At 40.0% G+C, this 21,558-nt stretch overlaps 2 protein-coding genes across 5 annotated transcripts in view; one reads left to right on the top strand and one right to left on the bottom strand.

Moving 5' to 3' along the window:
• The first annotated feature begins 812 nt into the window (after window positions 1–812).
• On the top strand, window positions 813–9,431 carry vstm4a (V-set and transmembrane domain containing 4a). 2 transcript variants are annotated; one of them, XM_026191156.2, is made up of 8 exons: window positions 815–1,083; window positions 2,272–2,724; window positions 5,170–5,223; window positions 5,311–5,418; window positions 5,535–5,568; window positions 5,861–6,009; window positions 6,437–6,504; window positions 8,879–9,431. In XM_026191156.2, exons 1-8 carry the CDS (start codon window positions 1,035–1,037, stop codon window positions 9,029–9,031), a joined length of 1,068 nt encoding a protein of 355 aa, XP_026046941.2. In that variant the 5' UTR covers window positions 815–1,034; the 3' UTR covers window positions 9,032–9,431. The 2 variants fall into 2 exon arrangements, with proteins under 2 accessions (XP_080143665.1, XP_026046941.2); XM_080287539.1 differs by lacking the exon at window positions 5,311–5,418 and having other exon boundaries at window positions 813–1,083.
• Window positions 9,432–11,884: 2,453 nt separating this feature from the next.
• Window positions 11,885–21,558, bottom strand: part of wdfy4 (WDFY family member 4) — a 38,469-nt gene continuing 28,795 nt past the window's right edge. For 2 of the 3 annotated variants that reach the window (XM_026189275.2, XM_026189274.2), the window contains exons 51-65: window positions 21,473–21,515; window positions 21,185–21,304; window positions 20,621–20,744; window positions 20,431–20,537; window positions 19,180–19,330; window positions 17,774–17,865; window positions 16,361–16,570; window positions 16,153–16,273; window positions 14,908–15,065; window positions 14,619–14,777; window positions 14,336–14,515; window positions 13,902–14,084; window positions 13,315–13,402; window positions 12,479–12,608; window positions 11,885–12,256 (exon numbers count right to left, since the gene is read on the bottom strand). In XM_026189275.2, coding sequence (XP_026045060.2) covers window positions 12,193–12,256; window positions 12,479–12,608; window positions 13,315–13,402; window positions 13,902–14,084; window positions 14,336–14,515; window positions 14,619–14,777; window positions 14,908–15,065; window positions 16,153–16,273; window positions 16,361–16,570; window positions 17,774–17,865; window positions 19,180–19,330; window positions 20,431–20,537; window positions 20,621–20,744; window positions 21,185–21,304; window positions 21,473–21,515 — 1,930 coding nt within the window. In that variant the 3' untranslated portion in view covers window positions 11,885–12,192. Of the gene's footprint in view, window positions 12,257–12,478; window positions 12,609–13,283; window positions 13,403–13,901; window positions 14,085–14,335; window positions 14,516–14,618; window positions 14,778–14,907; window positions 15,066–16,152; window positions 16,274–16,360; window positions 16,571–17,773; window positions 17,866–19,179; window positions 19,331–20,430; window positions 20,538–20,620; window positions 20,745–21,184; window positions 21,305–21,472; window positions 21,516–21,558 lie in introns of all 3 variants that reach the window. The other variant, XR_013900833.1, reaches the window with a different exon arrangement.

The following is a 21,558-nucleotide window of genomic DNA, read 5'->3' on the forward strand; positions in this document are numbered from 1 at the left end:
GACCTGAACTTAAGACCTGGGAAGAGAAAAACCTGAAGGAAACCCTGAACACAAGATTTTGTTAAGAAGTCAAAATCAGAAGTATCATTTTAACACATGATCCTCAATTTATAAAACTTGTACTGTGGCTTAACCTTATATTACAGCTGTCTGTTTTTTAAAAAAAAACCAAACAAACAAACAAACAAACCAGTAGATTCCCACAGACTCAGTTCCTCTTAAGAGAACACTACATACGACTAAGGGTTAAATCTGTTGTGTAATTCCATTTGGCTTTGGCAGAGCTCAAAAGCGCCAGCAGAAGCCCTGCCTCAGCAGTTTAGCCTGCCCAATAAAGCAGCAGGCTTCATACCACTGGGACAGTCTGACAACCACAGCCAGAGACAAACCCATGCCACTCTGTCCAGCAGCTGGGAGAGGTCCCAGCACAGACAGACACACACACACACACACACACACACACGGGGACAAATGTGCCTCAACATAAATGCATAAACACATGCATACATACACAAAAATATGAACCTCACACAAATAAACATCAGCATTTGGCCTTTACTCCGAGATGCAAGATGAGCATTATTCCTGGTGACTGAGGTGATGGAAATGCATTTTCAGCAGTTTACTGTGTATGCTTCTTAGAACTGCACACAATGTCACACACACGCGTGCACACAAACCACGAGACTTGACCATCACTTTGGAGTTCTGGGGGTTTTGGGCCACGGTCCAGGACACACTCAGAACACAGGAAATGACATTTCCTACGTTTTGCAGGACACACAAGAGAAAGAGAGTGAGAGAGACAGCCACAGGGAGAGGGAGGCAGAGAGTACTGGGAGAGAGTGGGAGTTTCTAAGTGGGAACAGAGCCTTTACTGTTTCATATTACACAGAAAAGAGGAGAAAGAGGAGAAGAGTTAATGGTGGGTAAGGGCTCTGGTGGGTTGTGCAGTCAGGCTCTGTTTTGAATGTAGCTGCTTGTGTAAGTTGCTGTGCAGTTGTCTGGGTTTATGGATTCACTGACTGTGGAAAATGTACTTCTCTGTAGTGATCCTTGTCCTGACTAAGGCTCTGGTCACAGGTAAGTGTGCCTTCTTTACCGCAGCATACAGCAATGAGAAAGTGAGCAAGCAGGCGTAAAAGAGGCAATATGTGTTTGAGTTGTAACTTGAGCTGTCATCACACACCATCGTCAAAGTTTCAGTGCATTATGGACCTTTGGTAAGGAAATAATAGAAAGCATACAACTACAGTTAGCATCTAGAGGTCATCATATCTAAAATAATCACAATTTGCTAGTGCATTTGTTATTGTGTTAATAGTGTGGTGCAGAAAAGTTGTTTACAAAAAAAAAAGAGAAAAAAAAAAACAACCAGTTGTGGCGTTAGGGTGGTTTGTTGTCTGTGATCAGAGAAAACCTCAGTATAGTTTTTACATATAATTTGTGTCCTAAAAACTGCTGTGAAGCAGACTTACAACTCGTGTTTTATGTCCTATATTTTTTTTTCAGCTGTGCATAATGTTGTTTGAAGTACTTCAGCTGCTTTTGTTGCCACATTAAATAGTGTTAGACAAGCCCCAGAGAGCCTAAGGGAGATTCCCCAACAAACAAGACCAAAAAAAAAAAAAAAAAGAAAGAAAGAAAAGAAAAGAAAAAATTAAGCAAAAGCAGCATGGAAGACCAGATGGTCCCTGTTATCCTTCCATGTTTCTCCTTGCCTGTTCTGGGTTGTTCCATACCGAGGATGAATGTTTCCCACCTGTAGCTATTCTTTGCCTGTCTGGTCACACATATTGTGTCCAGACCCCTTTGTCTCTGCCCTGGCTCACAGCAGACTAAACCAAGAGCACATCCAAGAAAGTAAAGTCATACTTTAGCTGTTTCTTTCGCAGTGCTTTTACGCTTCCTTGCTAAAAGAGAGTGAATACACATACAATCATGGGAAGATGCACAAATAGAACCAGTGATTGTTTGAAGCTGTGACAGCAGACAAACTTTTAACTCGTTTATTACTAATTTCGAAAGAAGGATTGAGTCATATAAGCGTTCTGTGAGGCTTATGGTTTGATTTAATTTTATTCTGACACACATTTACCTAGATATCTTACTCGGAAAGTATTACACAGTAACAGAAGCAGACATTTTGGAAAAGGAACATACTGAGTAGATTGAAACTAAATGATATATGTACAAAATCGAATTAAAATGAAAGCTGTATACATTTGTGCATATATAACCAAAAGCGTTTGTGGTTTTTTTTGTCAACAGAGGTATGCCATGCTCTTAATGTGACAGTGACCCCTGGGCCTGTCGTCTTGGCAACAGAGAACGACAACCTGACACTGTCCTGTCTGGTATCTCAAAGGAAGAGGACCATGAGTGTCCTGATTCTTCACTGGTTCTTCTCTCCTCTAACCGCTCCTACTCCTGTGCCTCCTGCTTCCCTTCCACCCAACTCTCCTCCCGTACTCGACCACCCGCAGTTTCTGATTGTAAAGATGGGCTTAAGGAGAAGGAAGCTGTATGGGAACTACACCTACCGTTTCCCACAACCAAAGTTTCATCTGCACGAGAAAACGGAGGGAGAGGTGTACCAGTTGCGGATTCTCAGCGTGACTGGGTCGGACCAGGGTTTTTACAGCTGTAAAGTTCAGGAGATCCGCAAACACAGAGACATATGGAGAATCACTTCCAATGGTACCAGCACCACACAGATGACAGGTAAAAAGATGTATTCCCTCACATCTCTGTGCCATATTTCTTAAAATACAGACCCATGGACTCATCTGACTTATGAGGTGGATGCTGAGAATTGAGGACTTGAGACTTGTCAATGTTCCTAGTTATTGTTCTGTATTCATATACACATGTAATCATATGTATATGAATACCTTTATTTAAGCTGATGATCCGTTTGTTTATTTGCATATTAAAACTATAAAACTGTTTCAGGAGATAATTAAAAAGAATATTTTCAGACTGCTATTTTTCAAAGAATTCCCTTAGCCCACATTCGTTTTAGTAAAAATGTCGACCAAGTTATCTGGAAATAAAAACAACCAAATTAAGGAAGGGCCACGATTTTCTTCTACTAAGAAACAAAGATTGTGTAGAAATGTGTCCTCTAACTTAAACTTGCAATATTTGCAGACGGTCATGCCTATATGTTTGAGTGCGACCCCAGTCCTCTGGCATTTCCATCTCAAAACAATGAGCTCACACAGCCAAACCACACTTAACAAAATCCCTGCCTGTGTGCGTGTAAGGAGTAAAAGGTAGGGTGTTGTTGAGCTGGCAGGGTTCAAAAACTCTGATGTCAGCATTTTGGGTTTACTTTTATGCAAGCCTCAGGAAAAAAAAAAATACTGGAGAGTTTAGTTGCAGCTTATTCAGTGTGTGCCAATGGTCTTGCAGAAATCAACAAACAAAACAAAGAGAAACCTGTTAAGAAATCATTTAAATCACATGAAGTAATAAATATTTCTTCAATATTTATTTTTATCTGTGCAACACACTGGACCGATCATCGGTGAGATGCACTGGGTGAAGGGGTTTACTAGAGATTTATGAAGCTTTGCCACACTTTGAGGAGGCCGTGTGTGACTCAGTTTACCTTTCAATAGTTTTACGCAAGAAAAGCGCAGAGGTTCGAGTCAGACAGAGCCTGACAACGCCCTGCCCTATATTCAGGGCAATGTCCCACTAAGGAAGCCACACAACCTCAGGCATCTCCGCCATGCATTGACCACAGAACCAGAAACAGAAGACCTGACATTATGAGGGTAAACAAAGAGGGAAAAAAATTATATTGAGGGAACCCCTTAGTCTGCAGATCTCAGTCTGCAGGGCATAGAGCAAAGACTACACCCTAAAGAGGTCAATGGACCACTTTCATTCACAAAACTCCAACCTCTTCTTTATATCTAGTTCCCAGCTTCAGACCTTTAATAAGAAAGTTTGATTGCTTTGTGCTGATTTTCTAAACTGGTAAACTTTCTAGACACTGTGTTCAAGTTCACTGAGCTGCCAGTTTCAGTGGTTGGTAATTTGTTTTCCACATTTACCTTCACAGCTGAAAGACCTCAGATAAGCCTAAATCTGGACCTGATGGTGTAACAGGGGTATAGGGTATTTACATTTCACATAAACGTATCACTATTGGTATGATGTAGAAACATTTTTAGTGAGCGTTTACATTTAATAGCTCCCTTACAGAGAAGCTGGTGACCTCAGTGTGTTTGCTCTCATCAGATGTGCGGTTTAACTGGTGGTTAACCTCAGCCCAGATTCCAGCCAATTGTAACTGTCGCCTTGTCTGGTGAACAAGACTGGTAAAGTTTGCCTGCTTCACAAGTCTTTATCTTAGCTTAACAGTGCAAAGACATGATAGCCTGGCCCATCACACCTTTATTAGTCTTAAAAGAAAGTTATATTCATGGCAAAGATAGCATGTGGTAAGAGCATTTTTAAAAACAAGCTGTTATATTTGATGAAATGGAAAAATATTTGTGAAAAAAAAATCTTCCATTTCAAGAAGAACAAAAACATGATTATTTACTTTTTATACCTTTTTTCCATCCTAGAAATATTCCCTAACCCACAGTGTTGCACATTAATTATGTGTTACTGAAACAGAACAGTGAAGACACATTGGCAATTTTGCATTTAGTTCAGTGGTCTGGAAACAGGCTAAAAGTCAATTAGAGTTAATATCTTACAATATGCATCAACCTGTGTGGAAAAGTCATATTAAAATCTCATTATGGAGAGCAGAGACAGTCTTCACTCTCCTCAACCTCTCCCTAAATACCCCTGACCTGTACAAAATCAGTGACAGCTCCCTTGTTGTTGTTTTTTTCCTTAGTTAATAAGGACAAAGAGAACACTGTTGATAGCTGATATGTGGAACAATGGGGAACCCCCAAACATGGTCCAAGAACAGCAACACAGCTGATATATGTGTGTGTGTTAATGTTGTGTTTGGCTGATGGTGAAGCAGACTCTCCCTTTATGACAGTGGTTTGGATATTTCCAAGAACCACTGGGGTTTGTTGTACAGGGCCACAGCCCTCAGACATCAACAAATATAAAGATACTCAGTCTGGGCACAGTTTCCATCTTTTATGTACAGTTTCTGATGACATTTTAAACTGTCTGTTTCTACAGTGCACTTTACACCCGAGGATGGTAGAAGTGAAGGATTGTGGCTTTTGTTTGCAGGTACTGTTCTCAGCTCTATTCCTAATTCTGTCTCATTTACACATCTTGCTTAAATAAAGCTTATTCTATTCTGATGTCTGTTTTTAGATGTGTATCTGTGTGCTGTGCTGATCTGCTCACTGGGCCTGCTGTCCATCTTCCTATTCACTCTCGTCCTAATCTGCCAGTACTTCTACAGAAGACACAGGCTCAAATGTAAAACCACTTGTTTTCCCAAAGCAACCGTAGATTTATAGCTTTATGTTTCCCACTTTTGTATCTAAAACAAACCGTCACATCAAATTTTGTCTTTATTGCTTCTTTCTCTACAGCCAGTTACCCTCTGGTCAAATGTCCAGAAAGCAGGTACTAGTATGCTCTTTATTTAGAAATCAGAAAGCTGGGGGAGTGTGTGTGTGTGTGTGTGTGTGTGTGTGTGTGTGTGTGTGTGTGTGTGTGTGTGTGTGTGTGTGTGTGTGTGTGTGTGTGTGTGTGTCAAACACAGTATTTGCCAATTATACATATATATATATGCAAAACAAACAAACATTATGTTGAGCTTCAGAAGTATTTTTAAATGTCTATTTATTTACACATTTTTAAAAGAGCATTTTTAGCTTTAATATAAATTAAGATCAACTTTATCTACTCCTTACAGCTCAGGAGAGACTGTAACAAGCTCTAGTAGTTGCTCCAGTTCCTCCCCAAGCGCACAAAGGAGAGACATGAGACAGAAAACCAACCGAACACAAGCAGTAGCGCCACCTAAGCTACCTGAAGAGCCTCCACTGCACATACCAGCCAAAGGTAAAATGTCCTGCAGAGTCCTTCACAAAGTAAAATATAAAGGTTTCAGCTTTTAAACCTAAGATGAAACATACTAGAGGTACCAGAGTCACAGAGTGGCGTGAGAGGCCCTAGCCCCAAGAGCAGGAATTTGGCAAAGAACAGTAAATTACAGTAAATTGTCAGCAAGCAGAAAAGCAGGAATTAAGCTTGCACAAAAACAGTCAGAGAATGTGAAATTCCTGCCTAGTGTGTTACGAATTAAATGAACACTGTCACTGAAAACAGCAGAAGAAAGCATTTACATCTGTTTTTAAACAACACTGTGATTAGGTTTAACACAAAGTGCTTGTGAAGGACAATTTTGACTTCAACCACAATTTAATACTTGCCAGTTCATTCCTCCTGGCTGCTATTTTGAGTCAATTAAGGTTGTCTCCGTTTTCAGTGCCCGTTGCTGCAAAGAGACCTCGAAAGCCCAGAAGGTTGAAGACTCAGCCAAGGAGATCTGCCACTGTAAGTCTCTTCCTTCAAGCACAAAACCTATGTGAACTAAAACTATGAAGATCAGTTATGAAACATAGGTACTTAATACCTTTAGAATGTATTTCTTAATGTTTCGAAAAGATTTTTTTCCATGAGCACAGTTGTTATTGAGATGCATGCAAGAGGGAATTTGTCTCACGACTGCATGATTGTCTACAGCAGTTTATTGCCATGTCTTCATTCAGTTATGAGCTTGATAATTCTATTTAGCTTTATTGCTTCTGAAACACAATTATTTATTTATAGTGCTTCATTGGTTTTATATCTTCAATAAAAGTGTCAAACAAGTGTGTACAGAAGAAAACTACTCAAACTAAGCATCATCAGTATTTCGTCTAATGGCGTTCTTGTAATTTTGTACTGAAACGAAGCACTGGAGATGTGAGCTTTTCTTTAGCACGAACATGCTGATTAGATTAGTGCAGCCAGGAGGATCTGAGGATTTTGGATAGGGCTCCTGTTGTACCAAATGTTTTCCGGGTAAACTAAATGTTCCAAGAGGTCCTGAAAACAATGTAAACAGATTCTGCTGCTGGGAAACAGAAAAGATGTTTACCATGGAAGTTGACAAAAACTACAATTTGCTGACAAGATGAAATGCTGACAGTTACAGTTGTCTGTGACTGTTTTTCCCAGTTGTAAATTCTGAAATTGTTGCACATACAGTGGGGCAAAAAAGTATTTAGTCAGCCACCGATTGTGCAAGTTCCCCCACTTAAAATGAAGACAGAGGTCAGTAATTTGCATCAGAGGTACACTTCAACTGTGAGAGACAGAATGTGAAAAAAAAAAAAAAAAAAAAATCCATGAATTCACATGGTAGGATTTGTAAAGAATTTATTTGTAAATTATGGTGGAAAATAAGTATTTGGTCACCTCAAACAAGGAAAATCTCTGGCTCTCACAGACCTGTAACGTCTTCTGTAAGAAGCTTTTGTGTCCCCCACTCGTTACCTGTATGAATGGCACCTGTTTGAACTCATCATCTGTATAAAAGACACCTGTCCACAGCCTCAAACAGTCAGACTCCAAACTCCGCCATGGCCAAGACCAAAGAGCTTTCGAAGGACACCAGGAAAAGTATTGTAGACCTGCACCAGACTGGGAAGAGTGAATCTACAATAGGCAAGCAGCTTGGTGTGAAAAAATCAAATGTGGGAGCAATCATCAGAAAATGGAAGACATACAAGACCACTGATAATCTCCCTCGATCTGGGGCTCCACGCAAGATCTCATCCCGTGGGGTCAAAATGATCATGAGAACGGTGAGCAAAGATCCCAGAACCACACGGGGGGACCTGGTGAATGACCTGCAGAGAGCTGGGACCAAAGTAACAAAGGTCACCATCAGTAACACACTACAACGGCAGGGAATCAAATCCCGCAGTGCCAGACGTGTTCCGCTGCTGAAGCCAGTGCATGTCCAGGCCCGTCTGAAGTTTGCCAGAGAGCACATGGATGATACAGCAGAGGATTGGGAGAATGTCATGTGGTCAGATGAAACCAAAGTAGAACTTTTTGGTATAAACTCAACTCGTCGTGTTTGGAGGAAGAAGAATACTGAGTTGCATCCCAAGAACACCATACCTACTGTGAAGCATGGGGGTGGAAACATCATGCTATGGGGCTGTTTCTCTGCCAAGGGGACAGGACGACTGATCCGTGTTAAGGACAGAATGAATGGGGCCATGTATCGTGAGATTTTGAGCCAAAACCTCCTTCCATCAGTGAGAACTTTGAAGATGAAACGAGGCTGGGTCTTCCAACATGACAATGATCCAAAACACACCGCCCGGGCAACAAAGGAGTGGCTCCGTAAGAAGCATTTGAAAGTCCTGGAGTGGCCTAGCCAGTCTCCAGACCTCAACCCCATAGAAAATCTGTGGCGGGAGTTGAAAGTCCGTGTTGCTCGGCGACAGCCCCAAAACATCACTGCTCTCGAGAAGATCTGCATGGAGGAATGGGCCAAAATACCAGCTACTGTGTGTGCAAACCTGGTAAAGACCTATAGTAAACGTTTGACCTCTGTTATTGCCAACAAAGGTTATGTTACAAAGTATTGAGTTGTATTTTTGTTATTGACCAAATACTTATTTTCCACCCTGATTTACGAATAAATTCTTTACAAATCCTACCATGTGAATTCATGGATTTTTTTTTCACATTCTGTCTCTCACAGTTGAAGTGTACCTCTGGTGCAAATTACTGACCTCTGTCATCACTTTAAGTGGGGGAACTTGCACAATCGGTGGCTGACTAAATACTTTTTTGCCCCACTGTATATACTGCAGCAATTCTTTTTTTGTAGCTGAACTTACTTTTACCCAATTCCTCTCTCCTCTAGCCTCGAATATCACAGGAAGAAAGCCTGACATATGCAGAGCTGGAGCTTGTCCGACCAAGACAGGAGCCCCCGGTCCCTTCCACCCCCGAACCCACACCCTCCAGCCCCGACACAGTCTATGCTCAGATCCTCTTCCAGGAGAAATACCTGTAAACATGTAAGCTTGGTACCTCCTGCAGAGATCCAGCTCTCCGATCGGAACCGTGCAGCAGCCGAAGGACTATATTTATGAACTGTTAGTATGACATTGGTTTTCTTTTTTGGATGCAAGAATGTCATGTGTGGGTAAATGGGAGGCTTGTGCTTGCTGTGTTCAGTTCCAGCACAGCAGCTTCGGGTCTCATAACTTTGTTTCTTTGTTTGTTGGCATCACTGGCCTGTGAGCCAGATGTTTATAGAATGCTCTTACCGTTAACTATTCTTTATAAACTCAGGAGACTGTGTGGGAAGAAACTGTTGTCCAGGCTCTCTTACCGCAGTGTAATAAGGCATTGTAAAAGTCAGTTTTGAAATGCATTTATGATTACAGTACTAATACATCATATTAAGAGATGCTAAAGAGTACAGTGTTTGATTTCTGTAAATACAGTTTTTAAGTGCATCTTTTCTCTAAAGAAGGGTGGATTCCAGTTTGCTTACGAATCTGGAAATTTTAGACACATATACAAACATAACAGGAATGTTTGATAATCTTTCAAAGTTGGGAAATGTCCTTTCTGCGTCTAATGATGAAAGTTACACAAGATTGAAACCATTCAACTGTCTCTAGGGTTTACAGAGAACGGCTAAGAGAGGGGAAAAAAAAAGGTGGTCAAAATGCCCTGTTGAGTTTGGAGAACAGACAGACTGCTTCACACTAAGGTGCACAGAAAAGCGTTTCTGAATGATGAAGCAGCCACTCCTGTTGGCTATGAACAGGAAACTGAGGCTGCAATTCATAGGGGCTAACCAAAATTGCACAACAGAAGATTTGAAGAAAGTTGCCTGGTCTCATGAGTCTCAATTTGTCCTGCGACATTTAGAAGACTCAGAATTTGGTGGGATGTCTTCATCCCGTCTTGGATCAATGATTCGAGTTTGCTGCTGCTGGTGTAACGGCATGGAAGATATTTTGTGTTGTTGCTCAGCATGCCAATGCCTTTATGATCACAGTGTACCCATCTTCTGATAGCTGCTTCCAACATGGTACAAAGATCAAATCATCAAATCAAGTTCAACCCAACGGTGCACTTTGGGCATGTGGTGAAACCGGAGATTCTGATCGTGGATGTGCAGCTGACTGCGTGACGCTATCATGTCTCTGGTCTATATTAACACAATAGCATGGATAAGATGAAACATTTAATAAACTGGTGTAATGGATCCAATACTTTGCCACCTTCAGACAAAAGGCAGGCCAACAGTTTCCAGTATTTATGCTAAGCTAACAATCTAATATACGTATCAATCTTCTCATCCATCAACAATAAACATGCATGATTCCTAATAAAATAGTAGAAAGAATAGAAACAGCACAAAGTGCCTCTAATTTCAAAGTGTACTCACTGTGGCACAAGCATAAATAGCAAATATAAATCTTAGAAGCAGCAGACATAAAGCTCAGGAAAGGTGAAGGGTGCAGGCCATTTTGTGAAGGTCACTGTGTGAAAAATGGGATGAAGATGGAGGAAGAGAATGATGCAAATCCACACCTTTCCCTTGGTGAGTGGGAGAGATTGAGAGAGACCATCATCCCCCACAGTTCATACTCACTGACTACAATGAACCCACTAATGACTACATTTATTCAAATTAGACTAATTGTAATCATGGTTAATAATTAGCTTTACAGTGCATTATAATTGGGTTAGGCTACAAGATGGTTCTGCCTAGGTGCAATAATTTATTTGATTTAATTATTCTGAGGAACCCAATGGTTTGACATTTCATATCATAAAACCAGCGATGTAGAGAGAATGGAGATAGCCGTTGTCTTTAGAGAAGGTCACTGCTAGCTCTCTGGGAAAATTATGAGGACTATTTTCCACTCTATTAAGCTACTCCACTTAGCACAATTAGCCACACACACAAAGGTTAAAGAGAGAGACCTCTTCCTTTATGATAGAGAGGAGTGGCGCATGTGCATGAGAGAGCAAGTAGGAAACAGAAAGCAAACAAACCTCCACAATCAACAGCCTAACATGCCCACTTATTCACTGGAGTGCAAGTGTGATAATGTTGCTATTACACTTTTCATCTGCAAGTTGGGACGAGTTTCATACCACATCTTGTGAAATTTGTCAGATACTGTTTATTTGGTCTCTAATATCTTTGGACACGGACACACACACACACACACACACACACACACACACACACACACACACACACACAGAGAGAGAGAGAGAGAAAATCACCCATTATAGACATAATATGATCACAGAAAATTTAAGGCGGTGCAAAATTTAAGTGGTACAAAATGGGCTGTCCAAAAAAACCCTCATAAATACCGTATTACAAAGCAAAATGAAAGCACATTGTGAAACTCAAAATAGTAAAGCCAGCAAACTATTCACATCAAACTAAACAGCCTGAATTTTTCTTACCACGAACATTTACCAGACCAAAACATTACAACGCTTACTTGATTAAACGCCGACTTATTTGTCTCTTCACAACAGTGTTTGCTTGACTTCCAGTTTTTCTCAGAGATGTTTAAGTGAAAAAGCTGCATTTCTCAGGAACAGTTTATGAAGCGCACATGCCCCTGGTCATCATTCATACACTCCTTCTCATGTTCAGTTTAGCAGTGCCCATTTCAACCACAGGCTTCTGCTGTGGGCCCTAGAAAGCTCTGCTAAAGCAGTAAGGGTCCATTTAAATGACTGTATGAGTGTTTCTCTCATCCGTATCCTTCCACCAACTCTGGAAAAATTTAGCCAGTGTCCTTCTGGTTTAACTCGAATTAAATTCAATTAAATCCAACACAGAATTCAGTCAAAAATCAAGGAGACCAGCAGAAAAAGGTTTTGGCAAGTGTCTATCAATAATTTTATTCAAATATACTGAAATTCTGTATTTACACACAGAAAAATACAAAATTAAATATTTGTGTAGAAGGTAAAAGTCATGTTTCGTCTAAATGCATCAAATGTTGTAACACTGTTTTCTGAGCGCACACACACACACACACACACACACACACACACACACACACACACACACACACACACACACAGCACTTCTGCTGCTCAGCTGCAGTCAGACCTGAGATACTAATGAATTTCCCATCAGAGTCTCTCTGGGAGGATAAAGGGCGTGCAGAAATTGTGTTTTCACTCACACGTCCAGGTGAAAACTTGGCCCCAGGCATCGCCTGCCAACAGAGTAGCATGAGTCCTGCAAAGAATACAGCAAGGGAAATGCAGTGTTGTGCTGTAAAGCATGCAGTGATATACATACAAAGAGAATTAGAAGCTTTCAAATACTGCATATAATTAAATATAAACTCATACTATTTTTCTTCGAACACAGAGATGAATAAAGTTTAAAGTACAGTAATAAACAGAAACTAAACCCCAGCTGGCATTCCTATGAGTGGGTGCTTTTTATTTACTGTACCTGGACATAGCCAGCGCTGTGATGGCTGGATTATTTTTGTAGCGCCGCTGTGACACAGCTTGACTTCTGTTCAGCTCTTGATGTAACACCAGATGTCTCTCCCAGCCTTTAGCCTGGCTGGAGTTGCTCACTGTGGATTCGTGAGAATACATTAGCATCTACTTAATAGTGAATTACAAGGCAGTTGTCCACCCCGCCTGAAATCAGAACCTCAGTGGTCCTCCCCACCCCAAAAACCAAAAAAAAAAAATTCAGAGTGTATTAAGCATGTGTCCATCTGCAGTCAGCAGGCTGCAAAAGGGAGAAAAAGCCCTCAAATATAAATGCTTCAGTGTTACGTAAAAACTTGTCTCAATGTAATTGGAAAGCATAATACTCCTATGAGGTGACGCGAGGCTGTAACCAACGTATGCCAAATTGGATCTGGGTATTATTGCTTTCTAAATTATACACGCTCACACACGTCAGCAAAATTACTCATCAGTGTTTACTGCCTCTATGTTTAATAACTTTATAACAACATAATTCCTGCTAGCCCTAATGCTAGTGAGGGATAGGATGAACATTACAAGCTCTCATCTGGAAACCACACTGTCTAGCTCTGAGATGAGCGGTTAAAAATAATCATCTCACTTAAGAATTTATCTAATTAGATAGCAATGGTTCTTTCGTCGTCTTCTTTTTTTTATTTTTTTTTTTTAAACACTATAAATAATGATGGTCTTTGTGTGCAGTTGCTTTTCAATTGGTTTCACAGTTTTGTTATTGTCGACCACTCTTATTCATTTTATTATGAACACAACACCTGCATGTATATCCCATCGTTCTGCCATTACCGTCTCTCTCTGTTTGGTCTTGCCCTGGGGACACAGGCTCTTCTGGAGGGGCAGGTAATTGTGTTCTGGTGTACTCTGCCCGCCATATCTGTATGAGAGACACATAACGAGTAACAAAATCATAAATATAATTCAAGATAATAACAAATACACTCATATATGCACCAACATGCATGCACATATGCACACACACACACACACACCGTAATAATTCTGTTTATGTGTGCGTGCTGTCCACGTGGCATGGGCACCCACTCCAAAGTGAAGCACAATTTACTGTTTGCAGCTTTGATTGCAGAAAGGCAACACATGCTTATATTAATCTTAAGCAAAAAACAGTCACACACTGCACACAACTCATATACTGTTATTAATACTTTGATGGACACCCAAGCTGGTACCAGCAAGGCTAAAACCAAAGTAATGACTGCCACAGTTGAATACTGTACAGAAACACTCCCACTGATCTATTAGGAGCTATAGAGAATTGTGATAGCATTAACAACAAAAACAACAAAAAACATTCTACATCATACACACAACCATTATGTTATTTACCTGCATGAAAAAACTAAAACAAAACTCACCCGTATAATGCCATCCTCACAGCCTGTGATGATGACATTCCTGGAATCCCACTCGTGTCTCTGTGTAAAGCTGATGCACAGGATGTTTGACTGAGGCCCACAGGAAGTGTCAGTGCAGGTCAACAGCTGGCCCTTCATGGTCCACAGGTAGAGTTGCGGTCCAGCACATGACACAATCTCTCCCTTGGACATATTAACATAGTGTTGACGTTCAGGTGTGCAGACATACAGACAGAAAGAGGGAACAAAAGGAGAAGAACACACACAAACAGGATATTCATGCTGTTAACAGTGAGAACCCTCCCTTCCTCATGCTGCGAGATGAGTGAAAAGGAACAATGTGATGACAGTGAGCCAAAAAATTCAAAGGACAGGAGGAAAAGAGCAGGAGAGACAGAGCAGTGGAAAGAAGGGGACCCAGAAGGTGGACTTACAGTTAGATCATTGATAGCCAGTGCAGAGACGATGGTTGTGTGTCCAGCTAACTGAGTGATATAACTTAGCTCTTCCAAGTCCCACAGGATACAGGTGAGGTCATGAGAGCCGCTCACTATTATGCTGTGGACCTCAGACACAGCGAGACACACCACTGCATCCGTATGACCATATAACGGCTGTGAAGGACAGTGGGGTCAGTATTAGTGCGTGTGTGTTGCAAATAAGTTGTCAACAATACTGTTACATTTCAAGAGCATACAAACATTTGGACAGACAAACCTGTCTGAGTTTCATGTGAGTGAGTTTATCCTTAGTGACTGCCACATCCCACACACAAACGACAGTGCTGGTTCCTGCAGTGATGACGGTGGTCACATTGGGACAGGCGGCGCACAATATGTCTCCCCAGTCACATAAACTCTCACACACTGCAAACGTCTACAAGTCGACATACATAGTGTTTAGAATTACACTATATTATGATAAAATCTGAGCTCAAGTTTAATGAGCATCAACTTCAATCAACTAGTTATGGAAATGTGTAAAATGCATTGACATTACATAATACCTTTTCTGTGGCATGGTTTCCAAAGGCACAACTGTTGTCAGGAAATCCCCAGCTGAAGAAGCAGCACCGTAGCGGTGACAGGAGGAGCTGGTTTTTCTCCAGAACCAAGACCTCTTTTTCCAAGCACAGTATCTGACCTACCGGGCCTCTTGACAGCTCTACAGTAATATTTAGAACAGTATATATAACTTGTCAAACCCAACACAAAAATGTTATAGTCTTAAAAAAAAGAAAAGAAAAAAAGTAGTAAAGAAAATGACCTTTTTCTATATTACGTGTACCTGTAATAAAGATAATAGCTCTTCAAAAATATCATATTAAAGAGTTTCGTATCTCAGTAAACTTGTAAAGTGTTTCATTAAAGAGAGAACAGAAAAACTGGGCAATTAAAACAGCCATCCTCATGGTTACGAGCTGAGGCTTGGTCCTAGGGGGCACCTGCATCTGGGGGTAAGGCAGTGATTGCGCTTGTAACTGACCTATTCATGCAGGAAGAGGCAAAATCATTACATCCGATTGCCAGTTCTGCTTCTATAATCCCCAGAAAGAAGCTCTGTCTGCATTCGTTCTTAGTGTTCCTCGTCCTATTCATCTCTATCTGCTTATTGATCAGATCAGACACTCTAAGATTTAATATGAAATGTAATATGCAGGAATCTCTCCCTGAGCATTCGCAGATTCATCTCCTATCCCTCAGTGGGCCTATAGGGATATTCCGATTATTAAGTAGGGCTCAGCAGCAGAGTCATCTCCATATTGTAGCTCTAACAGATAGCTTCTATCTTTCTGTAGTGTAAATTAATCTATGGGCATTCTCACTCCATTTCAATGATTCCCCTAAGATTTGGGCACATCCGGTGTATAATAACCAACATCAAATAGTAGGGAATAAAATAAAGGTGGAACAATGCAAAACAACGAAGATCACTATAATTGATTCAATTTAGTTTACTCAGCATAAAAGTGTTTAATGTGTATCATTCATGAGGCTGTATTAAGATTTGTTTTTATCTTATACCATAGTTTGAAGACTAGAATAGTTTGACAGTTTTGCCGCAATTACACCAAATATGAAACCAAGGCCTGTAGCAACAAAGCAGCTTACAATAAAGATTTTTTATTTTAAGGAAGAAAGAAAAGAAAGGAAAAGCAAAGAAGGGGGAAAAAAGCTTTTGAGGGGCAGGAAGCCAGAAATTCTCTAAGATATGTTTCATATTCTCTGAACATCTTTGTGTTTAGTTATACCTCTGAATGGTTGCGCAGGAGTCTTTAGCTTATCCAGTTTGAAATAAAATGGAGTTGGCTGATGTGTTGATGACCCTTCTTTCTTAGAGCCACTGCGAGGCGGATGGGGCTTGATGAAGAGCTATGGGAAATACATAATACAGTAAATATACTCCAATTACACTAATTCATCGTCACATTATTATTATCATCATTTTTTTTTTTAAACCTGTTTGGGAACTTGTCCAAAGTTGCTGACATATCCCAAGATTGTGCTCTTGATGACAGGGTCTTTAGTGTCCTGCCAGCGTTTCTGGGGGTAAAAGTAAGGGTGGAACGTGTTCACACTTTCTATTGCAGCTTGACCTCGTTGCCGATATCCAAAAATCAGATCGATCCACAGGTGTAGGTTGGCGCTCACATAGTCACTTTCCAGTGCCTAAAGCAAACAGAGCAGGAGATTGTTGCACAAACTAAAGCCATCTAGTCACATAATATTATAAAGCTATTAAAACATGCATACAACAGTCTTTTAAAAAAAAACAAAACAAAAAAAAACCCAGCAGTGTTTAGCACTCGTTATTATTGTGGTCCCCAAACCATCAGTCAAACTGCTAATATGACACCAATGCACAAAACTTCTAAGACTGTACAGCCAATCAAATTATTAAGGTACCCTACAATTCCTTCCAAAAGTCAATTTAGAAGTCCAGGACAGCAAGAGACCGAACAGCTGTGTTATGAGCATATCTTCATGTTACAATTAAAGAATGATTTGGGTTGAATTAGCCAGAGATTGGTTTTGAAGAGTTAATGAGGAAAAGTGGGCATTATGACCAGCTATATCCTAGCGCCACATTTTAATAAACACGTCCTGGATGAACAGAAAGGTGGAAAAAAAGAAAAAAAGTATCATAACAAGGATATATTGTCCTGAGTTAATTTGTCTGTGGAAGAAAAAAAAAATCTTCTAAAGTCACTAATTTTATGAGAATGGTAGGCAATAAGAGTAGTTCAGTAGATTACAGAGTGATAACCATCACATATGCCCCAGGAATGGAAAAAGGGAGGGTCATCATGTAGAAACAGAAAGAAAATGAACAGACGGGTACAATAACCCCACAGAGGGATAGATGAGGGTAAGCTGGGAAAAAAAGAAGAAAGATAGTGAGAATATTCAACCAATCAACAACTGGCAGAAATAATGACATTATGAAAAAGAGAGAGTCGTATGTGTTCCCCGAATCCTGTTAAATAGGCTTGTTGTCCTGTATTGTCTGTCATCTAAGCTTCAGATAAATGCCTTTTTATGCATCTTCTGTATAGGAAAACAACTGGTCATTATACTTGACTAACAGTTAGTACCACAAGAACATAACTGAACCAAACTCAGCGAGACAAAACTGCCTTCTGAGAATTTACTGAACTGACCAACATCTGTGATATGAACAACAAACTGCAACCTACACTATTACAGTGCCACACATGTAGTGAATGTATGTGCGGAGATACTTAATACAGTGAATCTTCTGTATACATCAGCCGGTAATGACTATCATTATTAGGTGTTGTGGGTAAATAAGTCAGAGTACACAACAGGCCAGGCTAGCGGTTTGGAGGGGAAAGTCTAGGTGTCACTGACCTCTCGATGGATTCTAATGAACTCCTGGGGGTCACCTTTTGCCCATGGAGGTAGCTCGACATCTCCCAGAGCTGTGCCATCTTCCATACAGCCTAAAAAGACACACATATGCATTATTGACTACGTGAACTGTGTAGGAAAAAGAAATCAAGAGGAGCCACTGGTGACATGGGTGAAGCAGTGTTTTAATTAGTAAATACCGTTTTTGTTTGCGTGTCATTTGTGTGCAGAGACACACATATACATGCATTAACACTTGAATAATGCCATTCACAATATTGCCAACGGCTTCATGCAATTACACTGACTGACACCAACTGGCGAAAATGTGCCAAGAAACAATATACAATCAAATTGGCTTTGCAAATGTTTAAGGCCTTTCTGATTAAAAAAAAATAAAGGGAAAAAAGTGGTATCCTCATGTGGCATACTATATATTTTTATTGCCAAATAAAGAAAGACCAACGACATGACTGTAATAGGAACAGGCCAGAGATTAATATAGCTTATTATTCTGTGCCACACCTTCATTGATGGCCAACGAACACTCCAGCAAACCACTGTGGTGTGATCTGTTATATGCTCCCTCATTACCATGAACAAATGTATGCAAAACCTAATCAGTCAATCTGTGGGATACATGTGCAGTTTCTACTGTATCGTCTTTCATTCAAATTAAGCTAATTAGTTCATCAGTTAAGCAACAAAAGAATTATAAAGAAATGATTTGATTAAATTTCACACCATTTCTTTGGATGCTTCATATCTGTTATCACTTATGCAGCTTATTATCCAGAAGCTTAGAAGAATAGTTATAGCAAATTCTGCAATATCGTTGATCACTCATATGCAAATTAACATAGAGTGCTTCAGAATCCAATCAGGACATAACTCCACATGGAGTTCCTCTCATTTGAATCATTGCTTAATCACCAACATGATGAAAATACACTGGCCATTTCATTAGATATACCTGTTCAATTGCTTATTAATGCAAATATGCAAAAAGCCAATGACATGATAGCAATTGGGTGTATGTGGGCACACAGACTGTAGTCAAACGTCACCAGAACAGGATGGGCAGCAAACAATTGTGCAGCAACTTCATGTCAATATTTGGTGTTTTCAACAAGGTCAGCACCTTGTTGAATGTATGCCATGATGAAGGCAGCACAGAAGGCAAAAGAGGTCCAACCCTTTACTAGCAAGGTACACCTGATAAAGTGACTGCTGATTGTATGTAGCATATATGACTGAGGACATACAGTACACATTCTGACCTCGCAGAAACAAAACAAACAAAACAAAAAAACAAGAGACAGGGTAGGGAAGTCTGAATTAATCACTTTACATTCTTTTGTTTTCATTTACGAACATTAGGTACACAGAGGATTCAAAAAGCTGACCTAGCTGGATTTGGTTGGAGTTGATCAGGAAGTCTGGCAGGTAGAAGAACTCCGGGATCAGCTCTCTGACGTCCCCCATGTTGTCTCTTGAGGCAGACTCCCACTCTTTCTTTATACTGTAAAACATCCGCTCTGGGATATCAAACCCTCCCTGTGAGGAGAGCAGACAAAACCCTGTCAGACCCGCAGAACATCACTGAGATAAACTTTTCTTTGGGCATATTAATAAAGCAGTCTGCCTGATACAGTGCAGAGAATCATATTTTATGTTCTTTATTGTATTATGTAAGCACAGAATATTTGCTACCATTAGAAGAAAGCTTTTCATCTTTCTGTAAAATTCCATCATCTGTGATGCGAATCTCATGAGAGTGAATGTAATTTAGAGTAAAACAATTACCTCAATGAATGAAAATAGCATATATACTGGTAAACTGGGTTAGAGATGTAAATCCAGTTATGGATATTACTACACACCCATTATGTGCTTCAGAAGACAAAAAGGCTTCCTAATTCAACATCTTTATTGTTTTATTCTGACTATCAAATATGCATGCCTTTTCATTATAATCAACTGGATGCTGTGTTGTAAATTGGTAACATCTGTGGCTATTTCCACTGGCTTCTTTTGGACGCTATGTGTAATTATTTGCATACATATTAAAATGTCCTTATAATCTGTTTTTGTACCAAAAACAGCATTAAAATGGGATCTGGACAGCTGAAAATAGCTCACATTAGTTTCATATTAATAGCAAGATTACATTTAAAAAAAATGACAATGTGATGAATGCCAGTGGGCATCGAAAGCACAGGGTTTGCAGAAAGCCCTGTGGGTTACTAAAACATACTGAACACAACTTTCCCCGTCATTTCATCTGACAAATTAAGACAAAACTTCTTTAATGATCTCATTTATGCTGTAACCTTATCAACCACAACAAATTTTGCATGTTTTCAGTCTTATGAGCCACAGCACTCCACAGCAATGACATGAACCTCTGCAAAATGGTTAATATTTCTTTTTGCTGCTAGAGTTGCTCCAATTGGTCAAATTCTGGACTTTAATAATAATGTGAAGTTATGATGCCTAACTGGCAAAAATGTGACTGCCAAATGAAAAGTCTTGAATTTTATACTTTGTGTGTCATCATCTTTAATCTAAACCACTTTTACAGACATGTCAGTAACAAGGTCTACTTTTTCCTACATGCAAATAGTATTTTGTTAAATTTCTGTTATTGGACTCACCTGTAGCGCCTGGAAGGTGTGCGAAAATGGCTCCATCCTGACAAGGAAGGATGCCACAATAATGGCCGAGGAGTAGTGGGTACAGTAGTGGCATTGTGCTGTCAGGTCTGTTAGAGAAAATCACTTTAAAGATACTAACAGTGACATGAATAAAGCAGTACAAGTAAATAAAATTGAGCCAAATGGATACCTTCACTCTCTTTGCCTTCAACTTCTTCGTATCTCTGGATAAACATCCGTTTCCTTTTCTCTGTTTGAGCTCCCATCGGCTTGGACAAATCCCGGAACGTTGCAGGATTTGACAAATCAAGAATCTGTGAAGGACACAGATAAATCATACATTTGACACATCTTTGTCCCCACCTCCCTCAAAGGATCTCGTTACATTTATTGGACCAATTTAGCTGGACTTGGTATTACTTGGGCCGACTGAAATTTCTCCAGGCTCACCGGATAGCTTGCTAAGCCAAGCTACAGAGCAGCAGGAAGGATTTGTTTCACCCTGAGAGAAATGAGTGACACCTGATGTGACATGTTGCAGTTACAGCAGGGAAGGATAAAAATGGACACAAAATGCTTTTTTAAAATTAGAATTAACAATCCCCATCTTCATTGATGCACTTTTGATTGATAGAGTAAATTGTTACAATTTAGAGCAAATCTTTTGCAGACCCGTTAGCTTCTGGTTGTGGACTCTTGAAAAACCACAGTTTGAGACAATATTTAAGACAGAGACGTCATGTGTAAGGTTTACCTCTGACTTGTAGTCAGCAATGATCCAGGGGAAAACCGGATACTGCATCAAGTCATTGTATGTCCTCCCAGCAATCGTATTCAAATGCATCAAGTACTCAAAGTTACTTATCTCCCCCTTCTAAAGGACAGACAAGAAAAAAAAACAACTTAGAAACAAGTCAATTCAGAATAAAGTGGATTACATCAATGCCATTTATTCAACTTTGTTGGCTGCTCCTTCAACATTGGCAATGGATGTCTTCCCAAAACAATCTGTGAGCACAAACAACTTCGTAACATGCATTACCTGCCATTTAACAAGGGCCGTCTTTTCAACCACAGGAGTCTTTCTAAAGCACAACAAGAGAAAATACTTTGAATTAGCAACAGAAG

This window comes from Astatotilapia calliptera, chromosome 13, assembly GCF_964374335.1.
Source record: "Astatotilapia calliptera chromosome 13, fAstCal68.1, whole genome shotgun sequence".
NCBI classification, from domain to species: Eukaryota; Metazoa; Chordata; class Actinopteri; order Cichliformes; family Cichlidae; genus Astatotilapia; species Astatotilapia calliptera.